Here is a 16,747-nt window from a genome sequence, read left to right on the forward strand (position 1 = left end):
CAACTGGACCAGCACGGTAAGTGTTAAACATGTTTCTCCAAACATACACCTTATTAAGATACATAACTTGAAGAAAGAAATCACTGTAGAAATATGCAGCATATGCACATTTATACAGTTTAATATATATTGGTAGAACTAGTCAAATAATACATTAGTTAGTTTTAAAAATGATATAAAGTTGTTAATGCTTTTTTCTCAGCAATTTTGTTATTTACAAAATTAATACAATTTATAAACAGAGTATTTTATAATAGTTTTTCCAGAAATAAATCTGAAGTGATCAATTTATATTAATTGCTACAATGATTACAAAATTAAACAAACATGCAGTAAACTTTTTGACATACATGAATAAAGCCTAATTTTAATTTTCTTTTGTATGATAAGATACATGATTCCAGAATAACAAAATTTTATATGCAAATAGTATAAAGTAAGGCTGTCTAAATCCAGTCTGAATTTCACTGATAAATTCTGCAGTGAAAGGCAGTAACAACACATCATATTTGTCATTAAAATGACATTTTGCAACAGTTTATGAGCCAGTCAAACTGGGCTTTTATTGCAACCACAAGTAGGCAAAAATAAAATTTAACCAATAGAAAAACAATAGTCATCCTATAGACAAAAGATTAAATTCAAACTCAAGGATAGTCACAGTGATAAATTTTAGTAATTCATGTGTACTGTATATTTGATTCAAAATGAAATCAAATAATAATGGGATAATTTCAAAAATTTCAAACAAAATATCATTCTTTCATCATAATAATTTTTGTTAACAACTCACTAACAATTTATGCAATGTAGAATCACAAAACATTCTTATAACAGCACAAATTCCATCATAATATATTAAACCTTTAACTAGTGCTATTTTTCTAAAACAAATATTACCCCCGGTATGCATAAGATGACTAAAAATAAAGTTCTGCTTTAGGAAAATGTAACAATAACTAAAAAAAATAATGTTTAATACTAATAATTACCTTTACTTTTTAAATATAAATACACATTTATATTGTAATATTTATAGTATTTTCCAAATGTTCTGTATATCTTTGCACCTTCTTTCCTATTTCTTGTTTTAGATTTTGTGTCTGTTACTTTTTAGTACATTTAGTATATCTTTCGAATTAAACTTAGTAATAAAATCTTTTTGTGCATGTTAAAAAGTGATTTTAGTACTTAGTACCACTAGGTTTAATACAAAGTGCTAAATGGTGTCCTTTTAGTAACAGTGTTTTTCCTTTTTCTTTCAAAATATTATCATTAGAATTTCTCCACACCTTGTTTCTTGACAAGAACATAATGGAGACATAATTATCGGTCATTACTGTAAAATGAGATCCCTACCTACTTGCTTTCTATGTCAGGAACACTTGGTCCATGGCATTCATTGTGGCCAGTAGAGTGGGCCAGTTTATTTCATTCATTTTTTATTGTATCAGTCACCAGATTTATTGCCTCAACTTACAGAATTTTTCTTACTGAACAAATGCCAGTACAATGTACTGATGCATTCTGACTAAAAAATAGTCCTGCCTTTATTCAATTTTGATAAAACCCACCATGTATTTATGATGAAACCTTATCATGAATTCAATTCATGCAATTAGTAGCTTTCATTTATACCAATAGATTTGAATTAATTTATAATGTTTTACCAAATAAATATAGTAAATTACTATGATACAGCTTGATGCTCACACCAAATGTTAAATAGCAGAAAGGAAAATTCACTGAGTATGGCATTATTAATAGTTTTTTTATTGCCAGTGTTTTCAACAAACCTATGTTCAGCATTGACAGGAAAACAAAAATTTTAAAATCGAACACAAATGTCCTAACAAAAATGGAATGCATATTATTTAAAATAAAAATTTTAGAATTAAAATTGTTATGAGCAAGCTACAAATTTTGACTACGTTCGATGTTATGATGTGATGCAGCGCATGCATGGATGCAGATCCATGTTAACGATAAACAGCGATTTACATCGACTGTCATAACTGTTTATATAGTGACCCATATGTTTGGGCAGGTCAAGAGCGGGAGTGTTGCATGGTTCCAAGGTTGTTGTGAGGAGAGACTTCCATATAAAGACGAGTTTCTGGTCGCTACAGCATCTGAGTATTGTTGTTTGGGCCATAACAGACTGTAGCTCTGTTCGAGCACCTTTTTTTTGCAAGCTCTGTGGTGCGCTTTCCTTTCACTACATCATCCTGGTGCTCAGCTAGGTGGCTAGTGAGCATTCTTGTTGTGGCCCCAATGTTCCTCATATTAATCCCCATTACGGGATTCACCAACGTACAGCATAGACCCTAAATTTTTCAAAGTGGAAAATTTGTCCCAATCATTGCAGATGAGTTTGTGCAAATTCAGTAGTGGAGATAGGGGGCAAGAGAAGGTTATGTTGCTCGAATATGCGGCAAATGTGTATGGAAATAGGTCCTAGGTATGAAAATGACGACTGAACTACTGACACCTCCTCCTTGTTACATAGTGTGGTGCTTGAAAATAGAGATTTCCTGACCATGTTAAGCACATGCATGAACTTAGCATGTGAAAAACCAGCTGCATGTACTGCCAAACTAATAATGTTTAACCCAATGTTTACAAGCACTTGTGTTGATGGCAACAAGAAAGCTCTTCTAAAATATTAATTATTAAATAATATGCATTCCATTCTCATTAGAACATTTGTGTTCGATTTTAAAATTTTTGTCCACCTGACTGATGATGTTGAAAATAGGTTTGTTGAAAGAACTAGCAAAAAAAACAAAACAAAACAAAAAACAAAAAATTTTAATAATGCCATACTCAGTGAATTTTCCTTCCTACTATAGTGAATTACAGTATTCAATCTTGAAATTATGTGAAAGTCAAATAAATATATCTGTTTAGAAAGAAATAATCTATTCTTCTACTAACATATCTGACATTGTTACTTTCTAAAATGAATAATTTATTTATTATAATGTATACAAATCAGGGATCGAAAAACTTTGAATTTTGTGGCTATCATAATTAACTCAGCTAAAATAGCTGAAAGAGGTGAGTCCACAGGTACTCCCTGTTTCTATAAATAAACATTACCATTGAAACAGAAAATTATTTTCTGTAAGTAATAAAAGAGCCTCCCTCTAGCCCAGTATATGTGGTATGGAATACAGTAGAGCATCGATTATCAACTTAATTGGGGACTGGGGTTGGTTGGATAACCGAAAAGTATGAAAAAATACATTATTAGTATAGTGTATTAGGCCTGGTTTAAATACTAGTCTCCTTTTCATGGTCGAGCCAGTGCTGCCAGCTAAAACATGCAAAAATTTAACACAAATAATATTAAAGTAGCCAAGACATAACCAAATATTGTAGCGCCACATCACTAGCAGACATTTGAATTTGCCGACTAGAACGCAGTCGGTTAATCGGGGGGTCGGATAATCGATGCTCTACTGTACTCCTTGACCAAAAGTGTTGGCAAGCATGACAGCTTCAAAATGGAGAACAGATTGGTATGAGACCACATCTGTTTTGAAAAAATAGTACAAATTTGGAAGTGTAGCTCTAAGAGTACTAGTTATAAGAAACCTTGCTTCAAGAATGGAAGAAACAACAAGATTGGAGCTAAGAACAATTGAAACAATGTTTTTAACAAGAGCCATTTTTTAAAAATTAGGTTGGATGGGAATGCTTTTTCACTAAAGAATAAAGAGGCCAGGCAGATTTGTTTTTTTTTTACTTAAAAAAAATCTGGGATATGCTACATTGGCTGGTGGACCCAGGGGTCCAGATAATGCTAATGATATTCTCAGCATAGTGATAACTTTTTCATTTTTCAAAATCACTGGAGTTTGATCTTCTGTTACTAAAACCGATCCAAACTGTAGTAGGAAGTCATTAGCCCTACATAAAAAAAGTTCCCCATCTCACATTGTATAGGATACTTTGCAATGATAGTATTGTAAAGATATCATATATAGAAAGTGTTCAACAGAGCTAGCCAAAAAAGTGATGGAATATAATTTTGATCCTCTTTGGTTGTTAGTTTTGTTGGTAAAATGCTGTGGGGACAAGAGAATCTTTGTGCATTACATCAATGTTATCATGCAACTCTCCCGCACTTAATATACTACAGCTGAGAGTTGTGCTGTTCAAAAGTTGTAGCTTGTGCAATTATGTGACAAAAATATAGTAGCATCAATGGCACTCCAATGTTTGTTTTTTTTTTTTTAAATTTTCTTTGTATTGCTATCAATTGTTTTTGTGTATATTAATTCCAATAATTTCATTAGCCATAGCCATTATATATCATATTTATTTTGTAATAACAATAATTCTGTATTTTTATATCTAATGTTTATTTTTCATATTCATGTGCTAAGAACAATTTGAAAATGTGTTCTATCTCTAAAGTTGTATGTTCTATCTGCCACATTACCTGAAGAAGACAAGACTGTTATGTACTGTCGAAAGTACTCGTCAATTAAACGTAGTTACCCGAAATGCCAATAAACAGTTTTCTAGATTTATGTTTTATCAAATAATCGTAATTAAAGTACTCCTATCCAATGCTATCTAGAGAGAGATTTAGCAGTCCAAATGGTGATATTTCAGGACATGAAGACATTTCTGTAAAAGTGAAATTAGTTTCAAAACTCACTACTATGGCACTTTTAATGTTGCAAAAAATGAATATTTTATAGTACAAGATTCTCATACTATAGAGACCTTAGCAATGCAGAGGATACTGTTCAATGTAATAGCTGTTCTGAAATTCTAAGCCCTGAAGGCAACAAACAATATATTCAATTTCTAACCATAATTGATTTTCCATGATTTTTCTTCATGCTTTTCAAACCATGTGATTTTTCAAAGCTGCCTAATTTACAATGTGTCATTAATAAACCATTTTTAAAATGTTCCTACAACAAAAAATTATATGTATTTTCTGAAGAATGAAGTAGGTAGGCAATAGAAAATGCACAACTAAACACTGTTGTCAGTAAAAAACTGCTGTAGAAATTGTTATACATAGTTCCAATACATGGAGGTATTACATCTTGCATGAAAGTAGTTGTTGTAGTTGAGATAAGACAAAACTGTTCTCTAGGCAATCATAGAGCATGCCAGAAGTCTATTGGAACTAACTTCTTTCAAAAAGAATGGTCCAGGAATAAATGTGACTTTATATGAATTCATATAGGCTAACTTTAGGTAAATGCAATGGAATTTGCTAAAAAAAAAACATAAGGATTTTCCATGGCCCAAATCAATAGTTATGGGTGTTCACGTTCCACTGTGGTAAAAAATGTATCTTGTTATTCCCATATTCTGTGGACTGATGCCATGATATGCCCCATGACACATCAACTTCCATTCTAGCAAGGAAGGACAATGCCAAGACCTGTCATGTTTTCTGTCAGTGATAGGCAACTGCCAGTTGTGGCCAGTCTTAGACAGATAACAATGACTACCTTTCTTGGTATCATCCACATTGTGCTACAGGATACACACATTTGCTATGACACTGCATGTGCAATACTAAATCCTACAACATTAGTTACTGACAGTTTAAAAACATCTTCAATAATTTGTAAGTGGTTTGTATGTATGTATCATTGACTGGGTTAAACTCCCAGATAACCAGTTTCCTCAAATTGAGTGGTCAATGGTCCTTAATGTAAAGTCTTATGACTGCAAAAATTCCAAAGTGCAGCCATAGTATTGCTTGCAAATATCCAATATGGTAGCTGTTTTATATATTTCTTTAAATGTCTGTCTTCTTAATCCGAATAAAAATAATTTTGGTAGACTACCACACAGCCATCAGGTTAGGTACTTCTTTTATTATATTTCCATATGCATTTTGGGTTTATTTAATTTCTAAGCCCTTCTTCAAATAAGCCAGAAATGCATATGGAAATATAATAAAAGAAGTACCTAACCTGATGGCTGTGTGGTAGTCTACCAAAATTATTTTTATTCGGATTAAAAAGACAGACATTTAAAGAAACATAGTATTGCTGTTGTTTTCATGAAACAGCTTCACAAAAAAACGTGCATTCTTCAATATGATGGCCATCAAAGCTGATGACAATTTTCTACAGTTTTGATTATACAAAAATTTCTCTGTTGTTTACAGTGTCAGAATAGGAAGTTTTGGCACTAATTTTCTTTTTTACAAAAATGTCATCTGCATGTCTTGAAATGTCCATATAAAATTTGGTTGTCTTTGGCCTACTAAATATCACCCTAGAGCAGGAATCCCCAAAATTTGGGGACTCCTGCTCTAGACAGTGTTGAATAGTGTTGAATATTTGCTAACCGACATTCCAACTGACCTTATTGTACCTGAAGGAGGCCATTCAAAATGACCTGAAAACGTTTGTTCTTATGGATTAAAACTGCTAGAAACGAAGTGTGAAAGGGTTTTGTCTTATTTATTTTAAGTAGTTCTAGCTTTTCGTGCATGGAAGTGTAAACATGGTGTCACTGGCCAATTTGTACAGAAAGAACGTCTTAACTTTAACAAGAATCAGAGAAAAATTTAATTTCTTGTGGGACCGTAAACAGAACAAGGTATTTCCAATGTCAATCCACAGAATCAGTTTACCGACGGGTTGCTCCTCCCTGCTCCCAAAGGTCAAGTTTGTCTGCCTTAGAAAAGCAATTCGAAACACCAGGAAATCTATGTATGCTAGCCTGCACAATCTAATCAATCTCGAAAACACTCTATTTAACAAGGACCTGGACCTACTGTCAATTTTCAACTCTACGCTTGCAAGAACAAGTTCAACAATCATTATGCAAGAAATATATCAAAAAAATGTTTTGGATCATGAAAAACCAAAAGAAGCCATGCAAAAACAAGCTAAAAAATCGTATAATTTGCTGGGACAATATTAAACCACCGAAAGGATTAGTTCAAGAATTCAAATTTGGACCTATGTTTGCCCCAAAACCTATGAAGATCTCAGCACATACCATTGTTCTGAATATCGAAAAACTGCTCATGCCCATAAAGGCTCAACATAAGGATTTCTTTAGATGGAATACGGCTCTCAACAAAAGAATGAAAGAAACTGACGACAGAGATAAGAAATTTTGGACAAATGTAAGTAAAAGTAAGAAATGGCTCCAGACTAACAAAATCACCCTCACCAAAGCAGATAAAGCAGAAATATTGTTCTTATGAAAAACATACATACATTAAGCTGCTCAAAGAATACATCGGTTCTACAGAATGACAAAAAATAGAAGGATATTTAGACAAACTCCATAATAGGGTTACTAAGATTTACCACTAGCTAAATACCTACGACTAAAAAATGCCACGATGCAATCAACTGAGATACCGAGGCTATATGGCTGTGCTAAAACCCATAAACCAGGCAAACAAATACGGCCCACTGTGGACAAATCAAGATCCCCAACACTACCCACTGAGAAGGGTTTACATGAGCTCCTCAGAAACCATTTGAATAAATATTCCTACACCATTTCAAACACTCGTGAACTCATCGATAAATTAAAAAATATTGCCCTAACAGATCACGAATTTATTACAGTTCTAGATTTTGAAGCTATGTATCCTTCCATTAAATTGGAACCGTGCTTCTGTGCCCTTAGAGATTTCCTCTTTCAAGCCGTCCTACCCAGGCCCAAACACCACAAGCAGATTTTAGAGCTAGCCCATCTAATGAGCTACACCTGCTTTACCTTCGACCAGCAAATCTATCTTCAAAAAAGAGAGGTTCCAATGGGTAGCCCCCTATCTGGAAGCCTCTGTGAATTAGTAGTTAGAAAATTAGATAGCCAAATCCTAACCTTCAACACAGAAATCATACTTTACATGCATTATGTCGATGATATTCTTATTATTTGGAGATCCAAGCCAGATATAGACAGATACTGCAGGCTGTCAATAATAACCCATTTGGGCCACATTGTGGTTGATTTTGACCCTAGAATGTGTCAAGAGTATAAAATCATAACCAAGAAGGTCAAAGCTGATCTCACATGCAAACACAACCCTCCAATATATAAACTTCTGGCTAATACCAAAGATAAATGCAGCAAAGCCAGAAAGCCTGGGATTTACTCAGATCCGCTAGAAGACAACAGATTTATTCCGAATAAAAAATTAACATACATAGGCTCAACCAACAGATCACTTACAAAAAGGATAGCTGAGCATAAATACGACACACAACAAAAAGTTTAATTCCACCCTAGCCCAATTTGCAAGTGAACCGAATACAACAGCCAAATGGGAAGAGGCTAAGATTATTATACCTATGCTTGATAATTACAAACTTAGAACAATTAAAACACTTGAAATCTTTGCAAAATCCCTCAATAAAAATTGTATTAACAACAGAGATGCAGACTCGCTCTCCACCGCATGGCAATCACTCCTTGATAACCCCTTAAATTAAATAGGTCAAGCCTGTCACAATCTTTCCAGCATTTTCTAAATTTATCTTGTTATTTTATTTTCCAATTTTAAACAATTATCTTATCATCAATAGTCGTTTGCATAATCTTAGATAAAATTAAGAAAAAATTAGCAATGTCAATATCTTTTAAACGTTGTAATCAGCAATGAAGTCACTACTAAGAAGAAACCTTTGTAAACAGTGACATCATCTGAATGTTTACTAACCAACATTCCAATTGACCTTATTGTACCTGAAGAAGGCCATTCAAAATGACTGAAAACGTTTGTTCTTATGGATTAAAACTGCTAGAAACGAAGTGTGAAAGGTTTGGTCTTACTTATAAAATAGGGAAATTTTAACTTTTACAATCATTCTGTAGTTTTCAAAAACATATTCTTCTTTGTAAAAAACAATTAAATCATTTCAATAGCTTTGTTGCAAAAATTGAATTTTATCTAAAGATAACTTTTAAAATATATTTTAACATAGGTATCAAATATTTTATTGTATTTAAAGAAAAGTTCAAACTTTTAACCTAATGTCTTGTTTGTTATAACTTACAAGTTTTTATAAACACTTATATTTTGGGTTCATTAATGCAATTTAAGCAAAAAGATCATTAAAAAATATTTATCATTATTTAAAAAATCTTTTTTATGAATGGACTTTAATATAAAGATGTTTTTTATGATTTTATAAAAAATTATTATATACATTAAGTAAAACTTTATTACTGTAAATTGAATACTTCAAGAAAAATTATTCTCACTTTCTTCCATGTGCAAATACAAAGTAGTTATTACAAAAAATTTAAAAAATTGCTTACCTTTCCATTAGTAAAATTTCCATGATCAGAATCCTGACTGGAACTACTACTGCTTGAAGAACTGCTACTCTCAACTGATTCTAGATCACCTGTATAAGAACCAGATGTAACTTTACCAGCTTTGTACAAGTGGCCATTTTGAATAAGACGGCCACTATTAACTGCTCTTTTTGCAGCTAAACTCAACTGCTGACTAAAATCAATGCCTGATATAATATCAAGACTGTAAGTCTTTCTTATATATTTCTCAATGGAACGAAGATTTGATCCTCCTACTTCACCTAATTCTTTTACAGTTTTTTGAATTACTTTCACAAGATCTGTACTCTTAGTCACACTCAATGCACGACTTTTCAACTGTGACATGCATACTGGATCCTTATAGGAACATAATCCCTTATTATAAACCTGAAATATAAAAAAAATATTGTATTTACTTAAATATGTTATCTCAACCAATTTTATATTTTTAAATCTACTAAACTGTCTAAATATAACAGAATAAATTAAATATATGAATTTCAGATATTACTAAAATATGTTCAAATGTAAGATGCTAGTTTTAAATATCATTTAACACAGTTATTTACAGTATCGCTCTTAAAACTAAAATAATAAACTATATGACCAAGTTTATAAACCAACTGTATAAATTGCCTTAAAAATCAATTCTTTAAATATTTCTTCAAAAAAATTGATGAGACTTCATAGGTTATTTGTAGAAATGTAACACCTGATGAGGGATGCAAGTTACACAAAAAATCTTGCACCTGAAATGCATAGTGAATAAAGAATAACAAAGATAACACTCAGAAGTTTTTCTCTCTGATGAAGTGCTGCCCAGACAAAAAAACATTGGTTAACTTCTTTGGATTTAAGCTATGAGGTCTCATCAATTTTTTTGAAGAAGAAATATTTAAAGAATTGATTTTTAAAGCAATATAAAGAAAACCACACCATTGATATAATACATATCAACTCCATAAACATTAAAATATATAAATATTTTCAGAACTACATTCTGTCTTCAGATTCACTTGAAAATTGTTTGCTGTAAGACATTTGAAGACAAACACTTTGGATTTAAAATTCTTTAGTGTTGTGACTACTTCTGTTTAATGACGCCTGTTGTATATATTATTGGAGTAGACCCCCCCTATAGAGTTTGTTTTGCTGTTGTATGATCTTTTTCAATAAGTCTTGATAATGCCTCTTTGGCTTTATCAAGATGCATAAACATAGTTGAAGCGATGAAGAAACAGCATGGAACAAACACTGGACAAGTATCTAAGAACCATTCTGAAGATAAATCAGTATGTCATCAAAATGTCATTGGAGGTTCTACCTACATATTTTTAAAAATTAAAAAAAAAAATGTATTGTTAACATCCTCAAAATGCCAGGTTGCAATTTTTAATCATAATTTAAAAATGAATCGGGACCTCTAGCCCCTAAGCTTTCCATACTCGAGCTTTCTGTTCTCAAAATTAACAAAGGGGGCAGACACCAGATGGCTGACAGTGAGAATGTATAGGTATGCAATTTGAAAATTGTAGCCCCAAAACAGATCTTATAAAATGCACTCAACTTAAAATTCTAGATTAATAGTTCTCAACTCATCCTGCAAAACACAGGTATTCTGCAAACTTGTTTCAATGGCAAGTTTATTTCATTGTACTAAAACATTATACATAGACAATTCCATGTTTTCTATTTTATTCAATACAATAAAGTTTATTAGTTTATTGCTTCATTGTTTCATGACAATGGTAAACATGGTCTTGTTTATTGAGTTTTGAATATATTGATGCTAATGCTCCATTTAATAAAAATTATATAAATGCTATTTCATGGCCTCAGAAAGGTTGAGAACCACTATTTTAGATTATAAAAGCCTATATTTCTCCGTCTCTCAAAGCCACCTACATCCTATCCTCACTTTAAACCTTTTACATTGTAACTTCAAACCAGACATGGTGTATAAGCATTCTGAAGATCTGCATCTTATAATCTATGACTCTTATTTCACCTTTAATGGATTTTTTGGAAAAACAAACATATGGTGATCCTATCAGTTTCCCTATTGCAGAAGATTTCTCTGAAATATGCTTTTCCATTATCAAATCTCCAAGGATGCCAAAAGCAATCTTGCAAGGTGTGCATGACTGTTTTGGCATCCTCTTGATGATTCACCCAAATATGCGCAATCATCAAGGGGGTGCCAAAAGATATTCCTAATTAAGTGCCTGATTTGAATTATGAAATGACAAAAGAAAATGAACTTAAAATTATGTTGAAAAAGTAAAATTGTAAGCTCCAAAGGTCTGAGTGTTAAGCACTTGCATTATACATTTATATGGATTTACACTATTGCACAATCAAGCAGATGCAAAGTTGCCTTGGTGATAAGTTTCTTATCCAGCAAGAAATAAACTTGTATGAACTAGTATATAACAATGTTGCCAGAGATCATACCATTCAAATGCAATTCAAAGGAGTTTTGATGGTGACCAAAAAATAAAAATTCACAGTATTTGCACTAATTTGTAAGGTAATTAACTGTAGAATTTAACATAATTATTCACATTTTGTTGATTCTGTTAACTATTACTGATTAATCTTTAGCTAAATATTTTATATAAAATCTTATTATTGTGTAACATTATTATTTATAATTTCATGACATTATCTCTAATCTGAAACTTTTCAACAAAAAGATCTTAGCAGCCTTTAGATACATAGATGACCTTTGATGAAAATTCACGAAACAAAATTAGGGTCATGTAGAAAATGGATCAGGCCCACAAAACTACCATCCACTATTTACCAGAGTGACCAGAGCAAAGTGTGCACTCTAATAGCAGTTTTATGATTTTATTATAGTAATCGTATCTCATGTACATTTGTTGAAATATAGCTTATAGTGTATACAAATTAGTTAATTTAAAGTATTTGAATAGTGACTAAAAATGAACCATCTAGAACTTCAAAACTCGGTTGATGATGTTAGTTGAAACAACAGGATTTTGTGAAGTTTGGAGTCCTACTTGACTGGTCAGCAGTTAATATTGACAGAAATGTAAGAAAAGCTTTAGGTTGTTATGCTTATTCAGCCAGCAGTACTCATCAATGAGTTGTTCAAATGAAAGACGGTAGAGTTGACGTTGAAGAAGCACAAGAAGGAAACAGAAGTGACCATCAACAGGAAGAAAAATGTAATGAGAAGTTCAACAAACTGTTGAAGAAATCTAAGGACTGGAGTCTGCAAACTATTGAGGCAACAACTGGCATTCCATGGAAAATGGTTTGGTTTATATTAAAAGAAAAACTTAATCTCAACAAAGTACAAAACCTAGGTTCCATATGAACTGAGAGAGGATCAAAAGTTGAACCAAATTGCAGGATGTCAAACAAATCTATTTCAATTTCATTAGACAAGGAAGCTTCTTGAGCATACACTGGTGAGTGATGAGATACAAATTCCCATGTACAATCAGTGGAACATGGGTCTAAAGTTTAGCTACACCCAACCAAATCACTAAAATCCAAGTTAAGAGAGGCTTTCAGCAAAAAAAAGAGGATGCTCTTAAAGACCATGGATTTTCACAGAATTCCTTTCTGGCAGCTCCTACCTGGAAAAAAACATCATGACTGCCAAAACTGGTAAGGACTATTACAGGCCACATCAAGAAATGGAAAAGTAAAAAAATATACAATATCCCATTATTGCTTGTAACAATGTCAAACCCCCTACCACTAAACTGATTCATAACGTGGATGAAAGAATGTAACTTTGGATTCAATCCACCAATTTACTTGACCTTCAGACTTGTGATTTTAACTACTTCAGTCCTTTTAAAGCTGCCATAAAAAAGTATTCAATATCAAAATTGGGATGAGGTCAAAACTGCACTGATAATGCAATCCAGCATGGTTTGTCACATAGCTTCTATGAAAGTGTTAAAATACTGCCAGAGTAATAGGAATGAGTCATTGCACAAGAAGAAAACTATATTTAATTATTGTAAAATTTCAATATTTTTATATATGTACTTTTTTGTTTATTTTAATAAAACCATTGATCACTTTGCTCTAATCATCCTGCTAGATCTGAACATTCACATTAAAGACATACAGTTAACTATGGAAATTAATAGGAAGTTCATATACAGTAGAGAGTCGAAAATCGGCATCAATTGGGGACTGGGGTTGTTCAGATTAGGGATTTGTTCCGATTACGGTCTATGTACGAAAAAATATATTAACCTGTCTGATGTTCAAAATTTTCTTCGTTGTGTGTCGCTTCCTGTTGAATTTTTCTCCGTTGCGTATCACTTCGCGTTGAATTTTCGTCGATTTTAAGCCTAACGAAAATTTTTATAATAATAATCGAGGCTATCGTATCGTTAAAAATTATTTCTTTATTTTGTACAAACAAAATAAATATATTGAAGAATATAAAAAACATGAAAATTATACTTTAGAAGTAAATTTAGTATCAAAAACGTTCGATTCAGCACGACACAGTCCGACTGAAAATTGTGCCGATTATCGGGCGATTCCGATTACCAGGGTGCCGATTTTCGACTCTCTACTGTACATTCCCACCTGCATTCTTTATACCTCCAGTGAGCCTCAGATAATTTTCAAAGCTCAATTTGTTGAGCTCTTCAATTTTCATCCATAAAAGAAAGCTTAAATAACTACATTACAAAGATAGTTTATGCTTAGATACACAAATATATTGATAAAAAAATGATCTGATTCATACCCAATACAAAGCATTTGGAGAAGACATGCATAAATCATAAGAAGAGAAATGTAGGCATTATGACAAATATTTAGGAAATGAAAACTGAAGAATATAATGGAAATTAATGTACAATTAATCACAGTTTGTTACCCTATCATCTTCAAAATTATATCAGAAATCAAAAAAGGCCTATTTCCCAGATCAAGATAGCAAAAGTGCATCAAATCCCACTGGAGGAAAAAGACAGGAATCAGTAGCATAGCTTGGCAATGCTATGCTACTGATATAGTATTTAAAAACCAGAAACATAACCAGACTAAACACTAGAATAAACAAACGTACAAGATATTATGAATGGCCTTGCTATGATAGCCATAGCCATAAAAGCCAGAAAGAGATCAAAGTCTGTTGGGGCAAGCACAAATATTTATCCCAAATACAGACTTCCTACCACTTGAAATAGCAAAAGAATTAACAAAAGCCCTTTAAAAAAATAATAATAATAATTAATACTAAACAGGATGGAGATAATCAACTCTTGGAAAGAAGTGAACATTATCAACATCTAGAATAAAATCACACAATAGCAAAACAAACCCTATAGGAAACTTTCAAAGCTCTACATAAAGATATTACTAACTGGCTAAAGCTGTCACATATTTATATTAAGAACAACAGACTTCTAAAGCTTTTAAAGTCATCATATGTTCATTTCAAACATTTCATACTAAACAACCCTGAAATGGATCTAAAGATGAAACATACAATGCAGGTTTTCAGAACTTCAAGATATTTCTTGGTTCCTTTTTTTACAAGTGTAAGCTTAAGTCTTAGTAAGAAATTATGCTTTACTTAACCGAAGACTTAAAATCTAAATGCTTTTGAGGCTTGCTGAATCATCTTCACGGGTATCAATTCCTTCCAAAAATAAAAATAAAAAAAATCACTAAGAATTTACACATTCTAAAAACAAAATATGTAACATCTAATGTTAGAATATGTAATGTCTAAAATTTATGCCTCTAAAGATCAACCAGAAAGCTCAAAAGCCCTTGGATTTTAAGAGTTTAGAACATTCTCAAAACCACTCCTTCATAAACTAATAAATTAGATGATCACTACTTTTTAGGAGTAAACTAATTACATAATCCATCTCAAAACTATTCTTAATCACATCGCCATTACACAGTTAAGTCTTGTTTTACATATGATTGATATATATGAATTTAAGTTTTTGCAAATGGCAAATAGTATTAACCCTTGAATGCACAGAATTAATTCTAAATTTTTACTACGAAATTTGGTATATGTGTTGTGAAAACAAGTAAAACATTTTAAACGCAGTTTAATGTACTTGATTGCTTCTTGTTCTTTTGTTCCTTGGGAGTAAGCACAAAATTGCTATGTAAAACTTATCACATAGGAACAATGTTTGATAAATAAAATACTATTTTGTACAATGGAAATGAATTTCAGGCTATTTTCTCCCCTCTTCAGTCCTTATTGTACAAATTGATAAAATTGAAATACACTGCTGGCCATTAAAATTGCAACATTAAGAAGGAAAGAAAATAAAAAAAAGATATTTATTGTACATAAACACTATGGCATGAAGACAAAATGATTAAATTTGCAAGCAGTTTGAAAGTTTACAAGGGTGCAAAATTAGTAGTAACAGTTGCCACCCCTGGCAGCTAAAACGGTCCTTATCCGGTTAGGCATGGAGTCAAACTGAGCTTGGATGACAGAAACAGGCAACTCATTCCATGCTGTTTCAAGTCTATGCCACACTTCATCAATCATATTAGCCGGAGAGGGGTGGCAGACCAGTCTCTCAGCAACCCATGACCAGATGTTTTCAATTGGTGAGAGATCTGGAGGCCGTGCAGGCCAGGGCAACAATTGAATACCCTCTGTATCGAGGAAGGTCAAAACACGACTTGCAACATGTGGTCTTGCATTATCCTGTTGGAAGATGGTGTTTCGCAGGCCTCAAAGATAGGGCACAACCACTGGACATAAGATGTCAGAAACGTACCGATCTCTGTTCAAATTACCGTTAATCCAAACTAGAGATGTGAGTGTCGTGTACCTAATGGCTGTCCATACCATCATACCAGATGTAGGGCCCCTATGCCAATATCAAATGCAAGCAGGCGATGAGTGGTCTCCTTGGAGCCTCCAGATGCGTATACAGCCATCAGAATGTTGCATGCAGAACCAGGACTCGTCTGAAAAGACGACATTATGCCACTCCTGTATCCAGCTTTGTCATTGGGTGCACCAAATTTGCTGTCTCTCTTTATGCTGCATTGTCAAGGGAAGCCGAAGTAATGGTCACCGTGCTGACAGTCCATGCTGCTGCAAACGTCATTGCACCATACAAGCGGATACTGGACATGCTGCAAACAAGCCCATTTCCTGACTAATGGTCTGTGATGTGGTTGTACAGTTTTGCACGGCCGACCTCACAATATGTCTGTCTTCTTGGATGTTAGTCATGGGAGGACGTTGAGATCCTGCATGCCGTTCAGTATGACCGTCAGCAATCCATCGATTCCATATTCGCATGACAGTGGTTGGATTTCGACCAGTGCGAGTGGCAATATCACGGAATGATAATCTACACTCTCGATAGGCAACAATCCTGCCTCTATTGAATTCCAACACTTGCTGATAAGCATTTCTTCTTCTTATTCGAGGCATAACACAATA

General features: G+C 32.9%; 1 protein-coding gene across 1 annotated transcript in view; it reads right to left on the reverse strand.

Annotated features, from left to right (window-relative positions):
* LOC136979374 (histone acetyltransferase KAT6B-like) overlaps positions 1 to 16,747 on the reverse strand; it is a 139,350-nt gene that overhangs the window by 78,579 nt on the left and 44,024 nt on the right. The window contains 1 exon segment of the mRNA XM_067275317.1: positions 9,280 to 9,687. Coding sequence (XP_067131418.1) covers positions 9,280 to 9,687 — 408 coding nt within the window.

The sequence above is a fragment of the Centruroides vittatus genome, unplaced genomic scaffold, assembly GCF_030686945.1.
Source record: "Centruroides vittatus isolate TY-2023 unplaced genomic scaffold, ASM3068694v2 contig_620, whole genome shotgun sequence".
NCBI classification, from domain to species: Eukaryota; Metazoa; Arthropoda; class Arachnida; order Scorpiones; family Buthidae; genus Centruroides; species Centruroides vittatus.